This window comes from Balaenoptera ricei, chromosome 1 (assembly GCF_028023285.1).
Source record: "Balaenoptera ricei isolate mBalRic1 chromosome 1, mBalRic1.hap2, whole genome shotgun sequence".
Classification (NCBI taxonomy): Eukaryota; Metazoa; Chordata; class Mammalia; order Artiodactyla; family Balaenopteridae; genus Balaenoptera; species Balaenoptera ricei.
In genome coordinates this window covers 130,027,742-130,049,459 of record NC_082639.1, presented here as the reverse complement: position 1 = coordinate 130,049,459, position 21,718 = coordinate 130,027,742, and the positions used below count along the sequence as shown (strand labels likewise).

The 21,718-nt window shown below is 43.3% G+C and overlaps 1 protein-coding gene and 2 non-coding genes across 3 annotated transcripts in view; 1 reads left to right on the top strand and 2 right to left on the bottom strand.

Moving 5' to 3' along the window:
- Positions 1-15,925, bottom strand: part of MPZL1 (myelin protein zero like 1) — a 62,677-nt gene extending 46,752 nt beyond the window's left edge. The window contains exon 1 of the mRNA XM_059935630.1: positions 15,630-15,925. Within this exon, the coding sequence (XP_059791613.1) occupies positions 15,630-15,921 (292 nt within the window). The 5' untranslated portion in view covers positions 15,922-15,925. The remainder of the gene's footprint in view (positions 1-15,629) is intronic.
- Positions 15,926-20,916: 4,991 nt separating this feature from the next.
- On the top strand, positions 20,917-20,988 carry TRNAP-AGG (transfer RNA proline (anticodon AGG)). The gene has a single exon. It is a non-coding gene; the product is annotated as a tRNA-Pro (tRNA).
- Positions 20,989-21,646: 658 nt separating this feature from the next.
- TRNAP-CGG (transfer RNA proline (anticodon CGG)) lies at positions 21,647-21,718 on the bottom strand. Its single transcript has one exon. It is a non-coding gene; the product is annotated as a tRNA-Pro (tRNA).

Here is a 21,718-nt window from a genome sequence, read left to right as displayed (position 1 = left end):
CTTGCTGATAACTTAATATGGGAATGAAGAAAAAGAATACACCAAGAATAACTCCTGAGTTTCTGGCCTGAGCAGCTGAATAAGTAAAGTGCTTACAGAGCTAGAGATTTAACTGGGGAGAAGGAATAGAAATCAACCTGCATTTTTGGAAATGTGAAGTTTGCGATGCCTATGAGACCTCCAAATGGAGTCAAGTAGGGAACTGGATACGCAGGTCTGAAACTCAGAGGTCTGGGCTGTGCATAAATTTCTGAAGTTACCAGCATGCAGGTGGTACAGCATTGAAAACCACAGAAGAACATGCCATCACCTCAGAAAATAATGTAGTGAAAGATGAGGGTCAGGCCTAAGTCTGGAGGAACACCAGACCCTGTAAGGTCAGGTGTGGAGAGAAGGAAGACCCTGCCAAAGGTGGATGAAAGGGAGCAGATTGTGAGAGGGGAAGAAAACTAGAGAATGGGGTGTCAGGAAAGAAAAGAGACGAGGAATGGCAGGGGGTCTCAGACGATGACTACAGAAAAGGATCTAGAGAGTTTGGCAACTTGGGGTGCACTGGTGACCCTGACATGAGAAGTTTCAGCGGTGTGGAAGGGGCAGCCTGTGAGAACGGGTGGGAAGGGCAGAGATGTGCACAAAGACAGGAGTACAGACAACTTTTCAGAAATGTAGCTAAGGAGGTTGTGGGACCAAGAAAGGACTTTTAAAGATTAGATATTCTAGAGCTTGTTTGTATTGTACTAAGAATGATCCAAAGAGAGGCAATGACTAAAGCAACAGATCCTTGAGGAGATGAAAAGAGATGATAGGGTTGGGGGTTGGCCAGCTGATTACAATGGAGGGACAGAAGGGCAAGGGAAGTAGGAGTATTTGAAAGGGAGTGATTACAACAACGGACCACCGACTCCAAGCTGGAGACAGAGAGAGGAGCAGAAGGGAAGTGACTAATGCAAATAAGAGAGTTGGAAAGAATCATACGTCTTAATGAGTTCCAGAAAGTGCTGCAGTGAGACTGTAAGGAGGTCGCACTTGAAGAGTAGGATGAGATTTTGGAGTTGGTGCATTTTCTGGTGACGACGAGGCTCAGAGAAGACAAAAGGGTAAGAGAGATGGCCACGGTAGAAGATGTTCACAGTAGTAAGAAACAGCTCCTCAAGAGACGGCATGCACCCAGGGACCTCCCACAGGTGACTGTGGTCAACGGGGATATGAAGAATGAAAGGGTAAATCCAGATACTCTCCGAGAGTAAGGGACAAACAAGTTCTCTGGCTGCATTCCCCGGGTATACAGCTGCTTAATGGGCTCCCTGGGGCTTCTTAGGGGGTCATGGCAATGCTTATGGGAAGGCAGCACCTACTGAGAATTCCAGAGCTCAATTTTCACAGTTGTATAAGGTAAATTATACCTTACAGTTTTAGAGAGTTTTATTTAAAAATTCAAAAAGCTCTTTTATTTCAAAACTTTCAACTAACAAAACTTTAATAAAGTACTATAGCAACACTCTGCCCACCCCCAACAAATATATTCAACAAACACTTACTGGGTTCCCACTATGTCCCAGGCACTTTCTGGGCCTTAGTGGAGATTTATATTCTAGTGGAAGAACCGAGAAAGAATAAACATACAGGGAAGAAATAATGTATTTTCAGCTATAAACAGTAGGGAGAATACAAACTAGAGCAATGGAGACCAGCAAATAATGGGGTTAGTGGTTGTATGCTCATTTTATTTTGTGCCATTGCATTGTTAGTTGACAAGAGTGTTCACTTTTGTGTACTCTGACTCCTAAGTCCAACGTTCTTCCCATTCAACATTAGTATATTATATACCTTGAAATCTGGTATAGAACTGATTACTTAAAGAAAAAAAGAAAGGAAGGTCTACGAATTTTGAAAGAAGTATCAACACTCAATAGATGATGTTAGTCATCTGTAGAGAGAATCCACGCTATACGATAGGCTCTCTGTCTAGGAAAACTCTCAAGATGCAGGAAACTATTAAGGTTTCCAATGAAGGTTTCTAGGCTGTCTCCTCATGTCTAAAGTGTCATTGTCAGTATGTGACAGCACTCTACAGTGAAGAGGATGACTTAACCAATCCAATGGATCTGCCAGTTATACGCCTACCACGGAGAGAGGGGTGTTTCAGGCTATCACGGCTTGACGATCATAGCCATCAAGGTCATTCAATAAACATCCATTGAGTTGATCCCATAATCCCTGGGCAATCTTGTGAGGATAGTCTGTCTTTGGACAGGGAGAAAAATACATTAACAGCTCAATCCACTTAAACATTCTAGCACCCCAGCATTTATAACGCTCACTGAAAATCAATAAGCTGACATGATGTTCTTACTAGATACAATGCTCTTGAGAGCTTGGTTAGACAGTTTCCCCCCCTGAGTCATATCACTGTCAAATCCAATGTCTGAACTACAAAACTGACATCTGACTGCTCCCTGGATCTTGAGATTCCAAGTTCCAGAAGGACCTACCTCCTTATTTTCACTCACTCTCTGCTCTAATGTTTATAGTTCCTACATGGGGTTCAATTCAACAGTTCACCTAATATCTACTAAACACTTACTACGTTCCAGGTAGTGTGCTAAGTATTGGAGACCTAAAGATGAATAAGGCACAGTTCTGCATTTAGAGAAACAATCATATAAAAAGATAATTTCAGATGAAGTGACAGAGCAGAAGCTTAGAGGCAGGGAACTTGGCCTTGCCTCAGAATATCTGCCAGATGAGCTTGCACTTGAGATAGGAAGGCTAAACAGGGGTAGCCAAGTAAATAAATAGGGAGAAGGGTAATCAGGAGGGAGAGTGAACATACCATACAGAAAATCAAGGAGACAAAATAGCAAACCATGCAGAAATGTTGCAAACAATCAATAAAGTGCAAGGAAGGGAATGGCAGGTGATAGGGCAGAACACATGAATCAAGCTAAGGACCTGAGCTTACCCTGGAGACTATGGGAAGGGACGGAGGGTCTTAGCAGAGGGTAGCACAATTAAGGCTGCCCATGAGAGATCCCTCTGGCAACAACTGGGAGGGTGGACCTGAGCGGAACATGACGAGCATTAGGGAGACCAGTTAGGATGCTCTTGCAATCATCTGGACTTAAAAAGATTGGCACTTGTCCAAGTGCAATGGAAAACAAGGGGTGGATTCAGAAATAGAAGGTAAACATTGGCAGGGCTCTGATTAAACCCATGGAGGTAGGGTGAGGGAAAGGAAGGATTCTAAGATGATGTTCAAGTTTTTGTCTGAGAGAAAGGCAAATGGGACAGTGGGAAACAACAAGAATAATGGCCAGTGGAGTGAAGTAGAGGCAGAGTTTGGAAAGGAGAGATAGATGGAGTGGAGTTTTGAACATATAAAGTTTGAGGTGCCCCTAGACATTCAAATGGATATGGGCAGTGGGTAAGAGTCTGCAGTTCAGACCACAGGAGATATATTTGGGAGTCACTATTTATTTAACAAATCTTTATCGAATGCCTTACCTGCCAGATATGAATTGCAGTAAAAAGAACAAAATTGGATGAGGTCACCAAAGATGAGCACGTGACGAGACTAGCAGATGGCTGAGAGCAGAACCTCAAAATCAATGTTGGGGCACAGGCAGAGGGAGGATGCTTGGAGCAGACAGGGAAGAGAGATGAGAATCACAAGTAATGTCACAAAGACAAAGGAAATAAGATCAACGTGGTCAAAAATGTCGAGGAAGCAAAATAGTTCAGAAAGAAAAGACCTGAAATATTGATAGGTCAGTTGGTTTGGCAACCTCAGGTGACCTTTATCAAAGTGTTAACTAGGTGAGAGGAGGCAGAAGTCAGATCACACTGACCTGAGATGGGAACAGGAAGTGCTAAAATAGAGCAAGGGAGAGAACTGTTTGCAATCAAGGGAAATCAACAATTTGAGATCTCCACTTATGGCTTATCTTTTATAATTCATTACTGGTGTGGCGGTTAATTTTATGGGTCAACTGGCTGGGCCACCAGCTGGACCAATAATCTTTGTTGAAAGACTATTGTGGATGTTTCTGTGAAGGTGTGTTTTTGGATGAGATTACCATTGAATTTGGCCGACTCTGAGTAAAGCAGATTATCCTCCCTAATGTTAGGTGAGCCTCATCCAATCAGCTGAAGGTCTTAAAAAAAAAAAAAAAAAAGAAAGAAGACGACTGGGGCTTCCCTGGTGGCGCAGTGGTTGAGAATCCGCCTGCCAATGCAGGGGACACGGGTTCGATCCCTGGTCCGGGAAGATCCCACATGCCACGGAGCAACTAAGCCTGTGTGCCACAACTACTGAGCCTGTGCGCCACAACTACTGAGCCTGTGCTCTAGAGCCCGTGAGCCACAACTACTGAGCCTGCAAGCTGCAACTACTGAAGCCCACGCCCCTAGAGCCTGTGCTCCACAACCAGAGAAGCCACCGCAATGAGAAGCCCGTGCACCGCAACAAAGAGTAGCCCCCGCTCGCTGCAACTAGAGAAAGCCCGCGCACAGCAGCAAAGACCCAACACAGCCAAAAATAAATAAATAAAATAAATAAATTTAAAAAAAACAAAAAAAACAAAGACTGACCTCTATGAGAAAGAATTCTACCAGCAGACTGCCTTTAGACTCCAACTATACTACCTCCTTAAATTTCCAGCCTGCCAGCCTATCCTGCAGATTTTAGTCTTACCAAGCCTCCACCGTTGTGTGAGTCACTTCCTTAAAATATCTATCTATCTATCTATCTATCTATCTATCCATCCATTTATCCTGCTGGTTCTGGTTCTGTGGAGAATTCTGACTAATACAGATTTTGGTACCAAGAATGGTTCTAGAAGAAGAGAATCCTAAGGATGAGTTTTCTGAATTGGTTCTGGGGTTTCTGGAACTGGCTCTCCACTCTGATGAGACTTAAAGACACTAATGACTATTTCCAGTAGTAAAGAGAGCACAATGTGGCCACAGAGATATGCAAAGCATCACCAGGGAATACTCCTAATCAAACACTTACAAAAGGCAAGGTTCTGGATGACCATGTAAATAACACCTTCGAACATTTCTGTCAGACAAATGAGGATAATGATATTGGTTAATTGCTCCTAAAGTCACTAGACAAAGTGGGGAAAGGATGAGCTCAAGGATTCAAATTCCCAGCTCAAGTGCTCCTAAATGACCAGAAAACTTCTATGTCTACCCTGTAAGGGACCCTTACCTCCTACAGCCACAGGGCTGAGACTGCTAAAAATCAAATCCAGATCTCATCCTGAGATTGGCTGAATTACAAAGCAATTTGAATCCCCAACTTCACAGGTGTCTACTGTTAAAGTGAGGGCACTGACTGAGAAGGAGTGGGGACCCTATGGGAAGACCCTGATAAAGCTGGGGACATTGAACCCCGAAATATCAAGAGTCTTCTCTGCCAGTAGAAGCAGACCCCAGCCTGAGATTAACCCTGCTTTGCCTAGAGGAAACCTTAATGGCCTCCCCTGAGGCAGCTGCCTTGAAAGACACTGCTGATTGTCTCGACCACCCATCCCACTCTTTGATTCTAGACTTATCACTAGACTCAAGTCATAGAAGGCCCCTACAGGTACAAAGTGTGACCCATGAGGAGATGCACTACACTCCAAAACAACTACTTGATTTTTCTAATTCACACAGACAGAAATCAGGGAATATGTGTGGAATGGATACTAAGCAGGTGGGATAATGGTGGAAGGAACATAAAGCTGAATCACGCCAAATAGATCGACAAGAGCCCATTAAACAGATATTCTGCATTTAATGCCACAACTCAGGGCGTTAGAAAGAGCTCTAACAGTTTGTTTTGGTTCCTTGGCTAAAACATGGACCAAAAGTGGCCCACAGTAAATGAACTTGGAATGCCAGACCCGCCTTGGCTTAATGTGGAGGAAAGGATTTTTTTTTAATTAATTACTTTATTTATTTATTTTGGCTGCATTGGGTCTTTGTTGCTGCGTGCAGGCTTTCTCTAGTTGTGGCGAGCGGGGGCTACTCTTCATTGCAGTGCGTGGGCTTCTCATCGCGGTGGCTTCTCTTGTTGTGGAGCACGGGCTCTAGGCACGCAGGTGTCAGTAGTTGTGGCATGCGAGCTCAGTAGTTGTGGCTCACGGGCTCTAGAGCACAGGCTCAGTAGTTGTGGTGCACAAGCTTAGTTGCTCCGCGGCATGAGGGATCTTCCTAGACCAGGGCTCGAACCTGTGTCCCCTGAACTGGCAGGCGAATTCCCAACTACTGCGCCACCAGGGAAGTTCCTAGGGGAAGGGATTTAATGAAGGTTCAGGGAGATTGGAAAGTTAGAGTGGATTTGTCATTTAGGACACAATCATCCGGGCTTCCCTGGTGGCGCAGTGGTTGAGAGTCTGCCTGCCAATGCAGGGGACACGGGTTCGAGCCCTGGTCTGGGAGGATCCCACATGCCACGGAGCAACGGGCCCGTAAGCCACAATTACTGAGCCTGCACGTCTGGAGCCTGTGCTCCGCAGGAAGAGAGGCTGTGATAGTGAGAAGCCCGTGCCCCACGATGAAGAGTGGCCCCCTCTTGCCACAACTGGAGAAAGCCCTCGCACAGAAACGAAGACCCAACACAGCCATAAATAAATAAAAATTTTGTTTAAAAAAATTAAAAAAAAAAAAAAAAAGACACAATCATCCACCCTGGGAAGGTCCAGAAGACATGCCTTTCAGCATAACTATGAGAAATAAATTTGTGACAGGAGCCCCAGCATCTTTGAAGAGCCCTGGGACCACTCTTCTCTGTAAGCCAGAACTTACAGAGGGAATTGTTGACACTGATGTGATGCTCCCTAAATGCAATGGAAGGAACTGGATCCTGGAGTGTCAGGGGAAGTGGCAGCACTCAGCTGTCAAAGGCAAGTATAGTTACCATAACGGACAACAGAGGGAAAGCAGCAACCAGAATAGTCTGACTCACAGGGACATGCAACGTTGGTTAGTTGATCATAGCGCTCCTGGAAATGATATAGATGAGCAGCCAACTAAATTCTTACTTGATCTATATAAGCAGAAAAGTTCTAGGTCATGTGAACAAAAGTCTAACTTGAATCATAACAACAAAAAGTCACATCTCCTCCATCAATTCCCAGACTTGTGCCAGTTTACAGATCTAGAACCCCTTGAATAAAGAGGAGGCCGAGTCCAAACTAGCATAAATTAAGAAAGGAGATTAAAGGCGATTAAGTGGCAAGCCATTAGCTTTATGTATTAGATGTGTTTCAGAAGGTAGAATTTTTCAGATTTCAGAAAATTAATACAATGCATATACTATGTATTATATAACAGCCCCAGCCGGGTATAGGGCAGCATTCCATAAACAAACACATAAGTATTTCTGTATTGAAACATATAATTAGTCTTACCAAGTGGATCACGATTGAAAATAGTTTCTCATTAGTTCAGGTCAAATTTTGCAGCCAAAAGAGTTTGTATTGGGACTTCCCTGGTGGCACGGTGGTTAAGAATCCGCCTGCCAATGCAGGGGTATACGGGTTCAAGCCCTGGTCCAGGAAGATCCCACATGCCACGGAGCAACTAAGCCCACTCGCTGCAACTAAGCCCACTCGCCGCAAGTAGAAAAAGCCTGCGCGCAGCAATGAAGACCCAACACAGGCAAAAATAAATAAATTAAAAAAAAAAAAAGAGTTTGTATCAAACTTCGGAAAAAACTTTCAGTTTTAGAGCTTTGGGGATTTTGGAATTGCTGGTAAGAGACTGTGGACCTATAATTTGAAATAGAACGAGAAATTGCCCCTCAGCATTTTCTGTTCTGAAATCCATATACAAATCAGCATCACCTCTGCTTACTATTGAAATATTTTCTAATTTCTCTAATGTATAAAGTTCAGCAAGCCTTACTGGGGTTCTTCTATACTTGCAGTCACTGGGTCGGGGGTGGGGGGGGGGGAGGAATTAAATTCCAAACAGCTGAAAGTGATCAAGACTGAAAGTCCCTACTAGTTAAGAGACAAGGGCTGGAACTTCTGCTCAAGGTAGGCAGCAAGGCAGCAGGACTACAGAACCTCTTCCAATGGGGTGGAGGGGCCGGGGAAAGGCGCCGGTGAGAAGCCTCTGGTTTGAACCCCCTGAGCCCGTCTGGACATCCTGCAGGGCAAGCCTGCCAGGAGTCTAACTGCAGAAGTTATCTGCACAGCCTCCAGGGAGAACTCAGCCCAAGAGAAGAGGGAAGGTTCAGCGGCTTGTCAACATGTAGTGCCTCCTGATGAAGGGCAAGGAACCTTTCTGAGCCTCGTATGGTGTCAGACACTTGGATACATGGATTCGTGCTGTGTCCTCGCCAGAGGGAGCAGTATCAGAGTGAGAAACTACAAGAACCACACCCTTAGCAATCCCTGGAGAGCAGTCAGAGCAGGATTTTGCATCGTTAGTGAGGAGGGCTTCAACACGCAGCTTCATCCCTCTAGGGTGGAGCCAGTGGCATCAAGGCATGGGGTTCTCAGCACAAACATGACCACAGAGACGAGGACACTGGTGGATGCCCTGGGACAGTTAAAGGACTCTTTGGAAACATTTAAGACATCCTGGAAGCCTCCGAAAAAGTGGTTAGAAACTTTGAAGGAGAAATTCTATAATAATGCAGTGGTTGCAAATATATGCTTTGGAGTTTTGAGTCCCAACTCTACCATATAGTAGCTATGTGATTTTGCACAAGTTACACAACCTGTCTGATCCTTAGTTTCCTCATCTGTAAAATTAATAAAAATAATAATTATCACACAGAGTTGTAAGGAGCAGATGAGATAATGGATACAAATTGATTAGCAAAGGCCTGGCACATGGTACACACTCAATAAATGAGGGCAGAACGAAAGAAATAACATGAACCTAGTTTTATATCTAAACTTCTAAGTTATACCTGGCTGAAAAGAAAAAGATATATATAAAGATAAATATATATATATAATCTGTATCTATATCTAGACAGATAGATAGATAAAATGTGAGTTAATTAATTCAAAACTTCTCCCTAACTACTCACTCACTTTCTCTCTGCCCTTCTTACCACTTAGGAGATTTCAAATATTTGCATTTTAACACATTTTTCTCTTAGGAAGCTGAGTCCTTTGCTTATATTTCCTAGCAACACCCTTCAGAGGAAGGTAAATAGCAATTATGACCTGGATGTGAGTAACTGTAGGAAACTGTCTAGCACAGGGTCATATAAGTTCTTACTGAAGCTTAGTCTACAATATAGCACCTTCATCTTTTAAAGCGTTATCTGGAAGAAGCACAGGATTATGTTAAACTTACATAACTGCACACTGGGTTCTTTAATGTTTGGAGAGAAAAGAAGACGTTTCTTAATTCTGATAAAAGCATTTTTAAAATGGTTTTAAATTGCACATAACGAACTCCCTAGATCCCAAAGTAGAATATCAGTGTCTCAGTATAGAAAATGTTCACTGCAAATTCATTGACATTTGCTCAGTTGGTTACAGCACAGTACTAACAAACTCAAGTCAGGGATTTCATTCTAAGGGGCAATCTTATCTATAATAATAAATAACTCAGGCTCAACAAAGACATACTGCATCTCTAATGCCAATTAGTTAAACCTAAGAACTGGGTACAACACATCACAGTTGTTAGAAAACTATTCAAGCCACAGGCCCTGACAGTAGATCAAAGGTATTACAAAGGATCACAATTTCTAAAGAGACTTTGAGTTTGGAAGGGAAAAAAAAAAGAATAAATCACTGAAGAAGAATTTATCAATGAAATTATCCTTTTCATAAAGGCCTAATGGGACCAAGGGAAAATTATAAGTGAATAAAAAATTACAGCAGCCCACATGCATTCAAAAAGATAATAAATAAATAAAGAGGTTTAAGGGCAAAGATGTAAAGGTCCCAGGAGACAATTGCAATTTCTCAATTCAGGCACTACAAATGGTCACAAAGCCAACTGACCTCTGCCTTCTTAGCAGCCAAAATCCCAATGACTTTAGTCTAGACTCTAGGGCATTGCTAATGTCAAGCACTTGGCAAAGAGTGGAAAAGGAAGAAAGGACTATCACTCAAGATATATGAAGCCTTCATATCTCAACAGCCTTAGGGATCCAGACGCAGAGCCATCTGATACTTGAGACCTCAGGCAATGCTTTTAGTTCTTCTAATAATTAAATTTCCTTTGATGGAGGCTAAAGACCAAACTAACCTATAATGAATTCCATGTCAAAGCAGACCATTTATTCTCTTTTTTAAAATGACACCAATGGTCTTAGCAAGATTAAAATCTTTGCAAGGTTTAGGTACACGTGAGATGCATGTCCTACACAGAGAATCCAAATTCTCAGGTAAAGATACAATTCAATAAAAACACAACTGGGCTCCAGTTAAAAGATTCTAATCATCCAGGAGAAATGTGATTGTGGCTGCACTAAATCAGCCTCAGTGGTGATAGAAAGGAATGTGAGAAATATTTAGCAGGTAGACCAGCATTAACTAGGTGGAGGGGAGGCAGCAATATTTCTGAAAAACTGTGTATATTATGTTTTTCCCAATTAAATCACATTTTAAACTCAGTAGGAAAGAGTAACCATTAATGAAATCCCACAATGGATCCTTTGTAAGTTTAAAAAACATCTATTTTGTAATGCCAATAGTATTCCCTCTCCCTCTTTTCTTTTTTTTTTTTTTTACTGCAACCTTTCACAATAGGTGAATATCTTAAATGTGGTGACTGTCAGGAATTTAAACCGTCCTTTGGTGTTCATTATTTATTTGAATAGTCTGTCACCTCCCACTAGAATCTAGGCTCCCTGCTGCATCCACGGTACCTAAAACAGTGCCTGGCACCCAGTAGGTGTTCATTTGGTTGAATAAGTGAATGAAGACTGTGAAAACACAAATTTGCATTTTATATACTTTTCACATATATCTCTCTTTCACTTAATAGTGTCTTTATTTCTTTTTTTGGCAGCTTCTGAGCCTAGTGAATACCCTGGAGTTAGGGTAAAAATGAATGGTAGAATATTTTTTAAAAAAAACAACAAAAACTAAGTTTTTGTTTTATTATCTCAACTAGTAAATAAGGAGTAAAAGGCTGTGGGAACTGGTAATTAGATCAGTGGCCTTTCAACTACAGGGGTAGTACTTGAAGTCTACATTTGGTCAACAAGCATCAAAAAATATAAAAGTTTTATTGATAAAACACTTAGATACTACAACAAACATGATAAAACAATTTTGGTATATAACAAGTAGTAATTCCAAAACTATAGTGCTTAAAGTGGTTGAAGAATGTTAATTCATTCCATACATTTCTGAAGAAATACGAAATAGTATTCAAAGAGTGAAAATTATCAGATAACGTATAAAAATCACACTTGGAAAAAATATTCCTTCTTTCAACAAACATTTCTTGGATGCCTACTATGTGCCAGGCTAAATCCTAACTACGTGTGGCAAACTACTAACAATCTATTATCAAGACACGCCTACGCCTCCTTGCCATTTAATAAATATTAGTATCTATCATATCCACTACGCTGAGCACTAGGGATACTTCTATAAACAAGACCAACACTATCTCTGTCCTGGATTCTAGTGGAGGAGAAAAGAGAAGAACCACCAAATAGTGAGGAATTACAATAAGGACATAAAGGGCCAAGAAATGATAACAGGGGACCCCGCTGGATAGGGTGGTTGCAGAAGGCCTCTCTGAGGAAGTGACATTTAAGCTAAGGCCTCACTGATGAAAAGGAGACAGCTCTGGGCAGTTTTGGGGAAAGAGCACACCAGGCAGCAGGAAAAGCAAGTGCAAAGGACCTGGGGTGGGAATGAGTGTCTAAGAGCAGAAAGATGGCAGCATGGCTTGAATATAGTGAGCAAGGGGCACAAGCTGAAGTCAGAGAGGCGGGCAGAAACCAGATCACATAGACAACTATAGGCCATGGGGAGAAGTTGGGATGTCATTCAGAGTGCAACGGGAAGCCATTAAGAATTTCAAACGAGAAAGCAACATGATCTGATTTGTATTTTTATAAAGTCACTCTTGCAGTTGTGTGAAGAATGGACTAAAAAGAGACAAGAGGGGAAAATGGGGAGACCAGCTGGGAGGCTATCACAGTATCACAGGCAAGAAATGATAGTGATTTCGACTAAAATGCTAGGAGTGGACCACAGATAGAAAAAAAGTGGGTGAGAGAAAAAAAAAAAAAAGTGGTTGATTCCTAGATGTATTTTGGAGATGGGAGAACTGATTGGATGTGGGGAGTGAAGGATAGGGCATTATCAAGGGCAGATCCTAGGTTTCTGGGTTGAGCAGTTAGATGGATGGTGGTGCCATTTACTGAAATGGGTGATGCAAATTACTGAGATTTATTCTTCATATACTGTGTGTTCATTCCTACCTAAGGGTTACCAAAGACATTCCAATTGTCACATTCAGTGAATCCTTGAAGTACTCACTCTCTCTTCATCTGACACAGCTAAAACTTCTTCCTTAAAACTTCACTCTCTCTCAGTTTCCAAGACACCACACTCTCCTGGTTCTTCATTTACTCAACGAGCCCCCTTGTCAGGTTCTGTATACCCCAAGACTCTGTCCTTGGCCTTCTGCTATTTCCTTCCATACACTCTTCCTTGCTGACCTCATCCAAGCAATCCATAGCATTAACTACTACCCGCATAAAGCCTCCCAGCTCTCTATTTCCTACCAGAACTTTCTCCTCACCTCTAAAACTATCTACCCAAATGTCCCATTTCTACTGAGATATATCAGCAGCATCTTAAACTCAACATATCCAAAAGTAACTTTACCATCCTCTTCTTCCAACGCTCCTTTCCCCTCATCCATAATCTTCATCTGTGAAAAGCCCTACTTTCCAAAACTATGCCCAGCTTTCCAAGCTCAAAACCTTAGGATCATCTTACACTCCTCTCTTTCAAGTCCACATCAAATTGATTTCCAAGCCCCATCAAATTTACTTTCTAACAAGCTCATGGATATGTCCTCTCTTCATATCCCACTGCTTTAATTCGGGTCTTCAATCCTCCTCCTCTGGATTGTTACAATAACCCTCTGGTTTCTTCAGCCTCACACCATTCTATCCCACATCTATCTTCACATCTCGATAGACACAGAAATCCTTCACAGGCTCCCCACAGCCCTTAGGATAAAATTCAGCCTTATGAATGGCAAACAAGGTCCTTTAGGAGTTAGTGCCTCTGGCTGGCTCTCCTGCCTCAATTCCCACCATCTCTCCTATACACACTCCAACCTCTCACGACACTGACCTACCAACAGGTTCATTCATGACTCTGCCTATACCGTTTTCTCCCAACACCTACTTAGCTTAAGCAGCCCTTTCTCTAGCAGCCTGAACTTCGGTCTGAGATGATGACTCTCCTTAGTGCTCTCACAGCAAACCATTAATGAAAGACTTCTCATATTGCTTATCACACTTTGTTTCTCTCACTGAACTATAAATTATGTGAGGCCAGGGACTGTCCTTCCTAGAATACTTTTGGTGCTTAATACTTAAAAAATGCTTAGTAAATGTTTGCTGAATAACTGTATCTAGATCAAACTCGAGAAGACTTTCTGTCAAACATGAACTGCTATGTACACTATTCATGACAAGAAATGGTAGCTTGAAAGAAGAAACATTCGATAGTTTTCTAAAATTAACCAATAACATCAGCTGCTGCCTTTCACGTATCAGCATTCATCTTTCATTACAGAAGAGCTACGCATGTCCAAGGTGTGTATAGACGTTATTCTGATGATCTTTTTGTATTAGTACCCATTATTATTCAGTTTTTCAGTTCTGCTACTTTTTTTTTTTTTTTTAATTTTATTTATTTTTAGTTTTGGCTGTGTTGGGTCTTTGTTGCTGCGCGCGGGCTTTCTCTAGTTGTGGCAAGCGGGGGCTACCCTTCGTTGCGATGCGTGAGCTCCTCATTGCGGTGGCTTCTCTTGTTGCGGAGCACAGGCTCTAGGCACGCGGGCTTCAATAGTTGCGGCACACAGGCTCAGTAGTTGTGGCTCACGGGCCCTAGAGCACAGGCTCAGTAGTTGTGGCTCACGGGCTTAGTTGCTCCACAGCATGTGAGATCTTCCCAGACCAGGGCCTGAACCCGTGTCCCCTGCACTGGCAGGCGGATTCTTAACCACTGTGCCACCAGGGAAGCCCAGTTCTGCTACTTTTTAATACCTTGAGTTTAATTAAGATTACTCTGACTGCTTTTGTCCTCAATAAAGATGGGTGTCTGCCTCTCATGCATAATAATTCTGTCTGAACACACAAGATTTCTGATACACCTTAGTTTTAAGCTATTTCCTACTTCTTCACTTAAAACATGAATATTACCACCATCACAAACACCATCACCACCAAAAAACCCCCATGCTTTTAACCCTTTTTTTCCCCCCTCAGGAGAGACATTTATACAGAATAGATTGTCTTCTATATACAAAGTATATATTCATCTATCAACCTCCAGAGGGCGGGGGGACTTTTACCTTTATACTTTACAGCTCCTGGAATCATTCATTAACTGGTATTTCTCCTGGCTCCAAATATTACATTAAGAACTTTTCCATGAAAGTAATTATTGAGTATACTCATGTTCAGATATTGTCATGCAACTGACATTTTGCAAAACAAAAGAAATGAACAAGTCTCCGTGGTTTTTTAGGAGTTGGCTCTCTTTATAACCATTACTTAACCACATTCTGAGACAGCAACAAGTACTCTGCTTTGAACAACACACACAAAAAAAGTCCTGTGGCAAGACACCACTGCAGATGTCCGTAAAGCAACTCATCCAATTCAATAAATCCAGCCTGAGGTTTACTTTATGCCTCACTCATGAAATCTGGCAAGGAAAAAAACGTGATTTTTTTTTTTTTTAAAGAAAAATGAGCCTTTTAATGTCCTATGTCTTGTCAAACTACGGTAACTATGACTGTAATTATTATGGATTGGCCAAACTCTTTTAAGCCAGGTCACTCCAGTGGTATTCCCAGCTCTTTGCATCCTAACACAGAAGTAATGTAAATTTCCTCCTGGTGCTCTGAAGACTACAGAGATGAGACAAATGAGACTACGGGACCCTTCTATCTCAGAGGCTTAAAAAATGGGTTGGAGAGCACTGGAAATGGAACTAACAAGGTAAAACAAAACAGTCGCTTAAAAGGGAAACAATCAACAAAGGCCCTACAAATGAAAACCCTGCAACCTTCCGCCACCTCCCAAAGGTGGAGAACGCCAGAAGCCCGGGTTCCTGAACCGGAATCCCAAGCGGGCCTGGGCGACCCAGAGTCGCCAGGCGGAGATGGTGGGCGACTCAGCAAGGGCGCAATGCGGCCTCCCGCCGGGCCCGCTCCCCAGACAGCCCCCCAGGAATGAGCAAGGTAGGGAGTTCTCCCCGCCTCCTCCACACACACGGATCCAGGAAGAAGAAAGAGGCTCCGCGCCTCTCCAGCCCGTGGCGGGGCCCGCCGGCTCCGTTCCCCGGGCCCCAGGGCGTGCAGGCCGCGCCCCCTCCCCACCTCGGCGCCCCGCGCGCGCAGGGCCCGCCACCTGGCCCCGCCGCCCCCGCCATCCCGGCTTTACTCACAGAGCCCGAGCGCCACCGCAAGCACCGACCACAGCCAGCGCCTGCGGTCTGGGGATGCAATCAGTGCCCCGGCCCCGGCGGTCGCTGCCATCGTCCTCCGGCCGCAGCCGCCGCGGCTCTGGGCCCCGGTCCCCACTACGGTTAGCTCGGCTCTGGCCCGGGGTCTCCGGACTCGCCGCCGCCCGCGTCTGCTAGCACCTCCACGCCGCGATCCCCGCTCGCGGCCCCAGCCGCTGCCAGCCAGCCCTCCGCCCAGACCTCGGCCCCGCGCCGGCCCCAGCTGTCCGCTCATTGGCCTGCCCCGCGCACTTTGAAGGACTCGATTGGAAGGCACCGACTGTCCATCACTCCCTCTCTCCAGGCGGGGCCCCGCCTTTTCGGTCCCACCCAGGCTCCTTATGCTGGCGCTGGAGGTCCCCGGCTGTCCGAGGCGACCGCCGCCAAGCCCTCTGCCTGCCTGCCTGCCTGCGTGGCTGTCCGCCGGTCTGTCCTGGCCCGCCCGCCCCCCCGCCAGTGTCTCCTCTGCCTCTCTAAGGGTCCAGTCCTCCAGATCTATTCATTGTCTGTCTTCGCCTGTTTCAGCTTTTCCCGGTTTCTCTGAGCCTCACCTAAAGGAAAAGAAGCAGTTCGTTTACAAAATTAAAAAAAAAGAAAAAAAGAAAAAAAAAAGAATGAGGGCTACGATGGGGAGAGACTTCTGATTCAGTCGTTCAGGTAGAACACATCTCTCCCCTTGCCCTGTCTCCAAGCCCTGTCCTTTGCCTGGATCAGATAATTTGTGTGCATATTGAGAAATCTACTAGCTTAAAAAGAAGTCTCCATCTTGTCTGAATCTCCTCTTAGGAGCCCCCCGTTTTGGCTTAAGAAGGGTTGGGAACTGGGAACTCTTTCCTACTACCTGGAGCACAAATGAATGGGGTTTTGTTTGTTTTGCTTTTGTAAACAAAATATCCCTCGATTTATCAATAAAAATTGTCAAGTTCCCCACCCAGACTCTGAAGTGCCGTTCCTGAGCCGGCTCCACTTGGTTACCTTGGCCCAGAACGGTGTCTGCCACTTACTGGTTGCCCAATAAATTCTGGAAAGTGTTTGTAAGAGTCCTTATGAGAACAGCCCACAAAGGGGAGAAACAGAAGGACAGGAGCACAAGAAAAATGAGGGTGAAGGAAGAAAAGGAAAAAATCCAGATGGGAGGCCAATAGTGTGAGAGAAGGAAACAAGTATTAGACAATTAGGATGAGAGTGGGAGAAGAGCATGGTGAGAGCACCCAAATGCAGCCCCTCATTTCAGGGTTTTGTCTCAAGTCAACCTTATGAACACCCTTCCTGATATTTTAGCTGTTTTAGCCTGCTACCCTTATAGTTCAGCAAACTCATAATAATTACTTTAGCACTAGTGAGGGAAAACTAAAAAGAAAAAGACAGAACCATTTCACCCTATTTCTCTCTCAGCAAGATCCTCATGAAGTGTTTCTGGAATGTCATAGGTTGGAAAGAATACAAATGCATTAAGTGAGCAATTACTATGTGCTGTAGATGTAGAATACCTAGACTTTACTCTCAAGAAGCACAGAGTCTACCAGTCAGTATAGCAAGCAAGTACTGAACTAAATTTTTTTCAATGCTTGAAGAGAAGGTCAAACAAAGGAGAAACCGTAAGGCCAACAGGGACAGTGGTTCTCAAAGACACAGGTTATGTTAAAAGCTTCTCCACTGACTGTGATGTACCTCAGTACAGCTACCTCCCTCTTCTGAGAACCACTGGCCTGTGAGGTGTCTGGAAAAGATGCACAGAAGATGTAGCATTTGAGGTGGATTTTAAAGGCTGAATAAATTTTCACCAGAGAGAAACAGGAAAAGCAAACTCAGAAACAAGAAAGCAGTATCAGGTGCAAGGAATAGTAGGTTAATCCTCTGTGGTTTGGAACTTCAGGGGGAGTGAGTGAAAGAGGGGAAAGAGAGAATGCTGGAAAAGTAGGCTGTGGTAATATTTTGAAGAGCCTGGGGTTGTCTTTATTGTATAGGCAGTGGGGAGTGATGAAAGGGAAGTGACAAGTTCAGATCTGTGTTTTAAAAGGATGACTCCTGCAAAAGACAAGGCAAGAGTGAAGAGAGCATGAGATAAGGTGTTGGCAGTGATGGTGGAGAGGAAGATGAGAACTGGAGAAACATTTCACAAAAGGAATGACAGGACTGGGTATAAATTAGATGGGAAGTCTAATCAAAGACAGATGTGACCTCCAATTTCTAGCCAGAGTGGTGAATGCTGCTACCAGTTAACTAAGACTAAAAACCCAGGAAGAGAACCTGGTCTGTGAGGAAAGCTAATGAGCTGGGCCTTGAACACAGCTGAAAGTGCTGAGAACACCCAGATGGTCAATCAGAAGGCAGTTAGATATCTAGGTCTGGAGCCCAAGGAAGCAACAGAAGGGCTACCGTGAAACCGCAGCCTGCTGGGGCAGCAAAGTGTTTCCACGATAAACAATATCAGACCATCAATAGATACTTAATAAATATTTGTTGAATGAATAGAAGAATGAATGTTTATTGAATCAATCTAGAGAAGTTACAAAGAAAAACAAAATCATGTGAGGTTGTTTTAGCCATAGGCCTTGTATTGTAGTTTCTGATTCTTCTGTAGAGATAGTAAATGGAAAACAAACAAACAAACAAAAGCTTTGGATTTCAATCACTATTGTGAGCCTGAAGGTCTCACTCAACAAACCTCCTCTTCAGATACTTCCTTCTTCCTCCTGGAAACTCCTCTTTCCAGGTCAGTCAATCCGGGCATACAGTCAGAATCAACTGAAGACTTTCCATCAGGTGAGAAAAGTCATTTTTAATGGGCTGCCTTGCCTCTGAAAAGAATGGGCTCTTTGGGGAGAATTTTCCCCACAGAGTCAGTAAGAAGGGAAATCATGTGCAGAGTCTTGTCTGATAATAGTTACCTATGTACAGATCCCTTGGCCTCAAAGACTTCCTTCACGCAGTGCACAATAAATGCACTAATAAGGAGGGGTTTGCCTTGGGAACATCTCGGGGTGTGTTAAGTCTTCTCTTAATAGAGATCAGATAAGGGGCACCCAGGAGCAACTAGTGATGGCAAATATATATGGACAGAATTTTCTAGAGCTGGAATTAATGGGAGAAGTAGGAAGAGGGTGTCAGGCACCAAAATTTCCAACATCTCTGTGATTGTAGTAGAATTCTCTTCCACCTCCTGTACTCTCACTGGCATTCTCTCCCTCCTTGTTTTTTCAGATCTGTTGCCAGAAGAAAATGGAATGCTGTGATCTGTGGGTGGTGATAGCAAGTCATTTCAGGATCACTGAGATTTGATGAATATCAGATAGAGTCAGAGATGAATCCCAGGCCACACTGAGAAATATTTACCTGAAATCAGTTTCATTAACATTTCTACAGAGAGAATGTCTCAATCCAGGAAAAGGTTTGCATTTTTCTAGGAACTTTTTGAAAATCTGAAAATTTGAGTGCCCCTGGGCACCAAATTGGGGGAACATGGGTAATGGGGTCTTTAGGGTTCATTGTATAGAAGGATATGTCACCAGGCTTCTTCATTTACTGTGGCTGGAATAAAATGCTCTTCAAGGTCCTCTGTCTCCCTGTGCCCTGCTGCCACCTATGTACTACTTCTGCTTCACCTATGAGGGAAGGATGTACACTGGAGAGAGAGCACAGACATTCCTTTCACCAGGATAGAAACATTTCTCACTGTGAGTTGGTCAGTTGATATCCTGAGTTTCGTTACCGTCAGTCTTCTTGTATCATGGTTGGGAGGGCAAATGTGATACTCTAGTGGCACCTGCAGAGTAAAAGACAAACCCTTTCAATCCCTAGAGAGAAGTAGGAGTAAGAAAAAAAAAAAAGCCCTAAAATGATAATAACTGTAGTAAGTTCAAGTAGGAAAGGTGAGCATAGCGACAGACCTCTTGGTAACTGTAGAGATGGAGGTTTCCAGAAAACTTAAGTGGTTACATTGTTTTACCTAATGAGTTATATTTTGTAGTTTCCTCATTCTTGGGAGAAATAGAAATTTCTTAAGTGTCCAGGGCACATTTTTTTCCAGTTTGGTTCTGATGAATAAACTCTGCTGGCATCTAGAACTAACGAACATCTTAAAAGGTATTCTTATCCTCCTTGCCTTGGGCCCTAAGGAGGACTGAAGACTCAAGTTAGGACAGTTTCCAATAAAACAAAGGGTGGGGACTGAACATTAGAGCTCCAGAACTGCAATTTACTCGTGTCAAACCATAAGAAGAAAGTTGACAACTCAGAGTCTGGCACATAGCGCTTCTAAATGTTTGTTGAGTGAATGAGCAATCAAATGAATAAACTGGAGAATGAATGTTATATGACATAAAATAAACAAATAGGCCTGTTTAGGATAGTCACCTTGTCTACTTGTAGTTTCCTATCTGGTTAGTTATTTACTAAAGTTGCAATTCACAATTAGTGATTGTCCAAATACCAAAATTTGTATTTTTAAGAGATTTGGAACAAATTGCGGTCATTCAGAAATTATTCACTGAGCACCAGTTTTGCCAGCATAAGCCTCAATACTAAGTATTTAATAATTTAAAATATAGTAAAGAAGCCATGCGTTAAAGATATTGGGACAATTGGGCACCAATTATATAACAATTGGTTGTCAATTATACAGTAGAATTCAGTGTTGCTGTTAGTGTTGGTGTCTTGTCCTCTAATAAATAATGATTAGAGGAGACAAGACTGCAACCCAATTATATACCACATAGAATTGGTTTTAATATGTTAAAGGATCTTTTTCTGAGGTCAGAGTTTGGGATTTATGGAAAAGAGAGGGAGAGACAGATTTTCCAGCTGAAGAAAACAGTTTGAGTAAAAACACAGTGATGGTAATTTGCAAGGCTGGAAAGGTGGTGCTTTGAACGCTAGGATGAAAGGTGTAGGCAAGAAACCGACAATTTTACTATTATTGTAAAGAGCAACATCCTGAACGCAGCAAGGGAGAGAATCTGGAATCCGCCTGCCACAGGGATATTGCCACACACTCACTGCAATTTATCAGCCATAAATATAAATAGAATTATAAATATGCCACTGGTAGTGACACCGTTGTTTTCTTCTCTGTCATTGATTTTCAAAGATCAAGAGAGAAAAGAAAAAATCGAAAACACAAGAACGCGAAACAGCTGAAGGATATAAACATATTACACAGATAACCACTTGGGGGCGCGGGACTAAGTAGTTCCTCCTTTTATAAGGACGGGAACGCGAAAAACGCGACGGCTCGTTGGTCTAGGGGTATGATTCTCGCTTAGGGTGCGAGAGGTCCCGGGTTCAAATCCCGGACGAGCCCTCTTTTTTCTTCATGAATTAATCATTTCTAAAGAAATTAATTTTAGAATAGATCCATAAATGTAATAAATACATGTTGGTGGAAAATACAAAGTTGAGACTTTTTGAACTTAGAGCACACTTTACGTTCAAATACCATTAAAAGACGTAACATGAAAACGTAGAAAGTTTGCTAACCATGTAATACTTTAAAAACGCTTGTCCCCATTCCTGCCAGTTTCGGAGTCGAGCGCTTGTGTTAGGGACTGAGTTCCGATCTCGGTTGCCTACAGGTGCGGTTTAAACTTGCCCAGGCCCGCGCATGTCCGCACGCACAGCGACCGCTGGAGGAGGACAGCGCGCCCCATCACCCTGGTCCCGCTAATCCACGGCGCCCCCTGCTCACGTTTGGAGTGTCCGAGGGGTGCCCAGGAGTCCGCACGAGGCGTGTCTCTTTTCCGAGTACGTGTGTTTTAAATGGTACAAGCATTTTCATACCTTGCCCTCAGACGTACAAAGACCACATATTTAACGAATTGATCTCAATCCTTTACTTCCTAAAACTACGACGATCAAGATTCGAGCTCATGGGACCGGAATAGTTTCATTTCAGCCTCTAAATGAGCCGTGTGAGAAAAAGAAGCTGTTTCTTAAATTTTAGGCTTAGACAGAAAAAGCCTGGGCTCGTCCGGGATTTGAACCCGGGACCTCTCGCACCCGAAGCGAGAATCATACCCCTAGACCAACGAGCC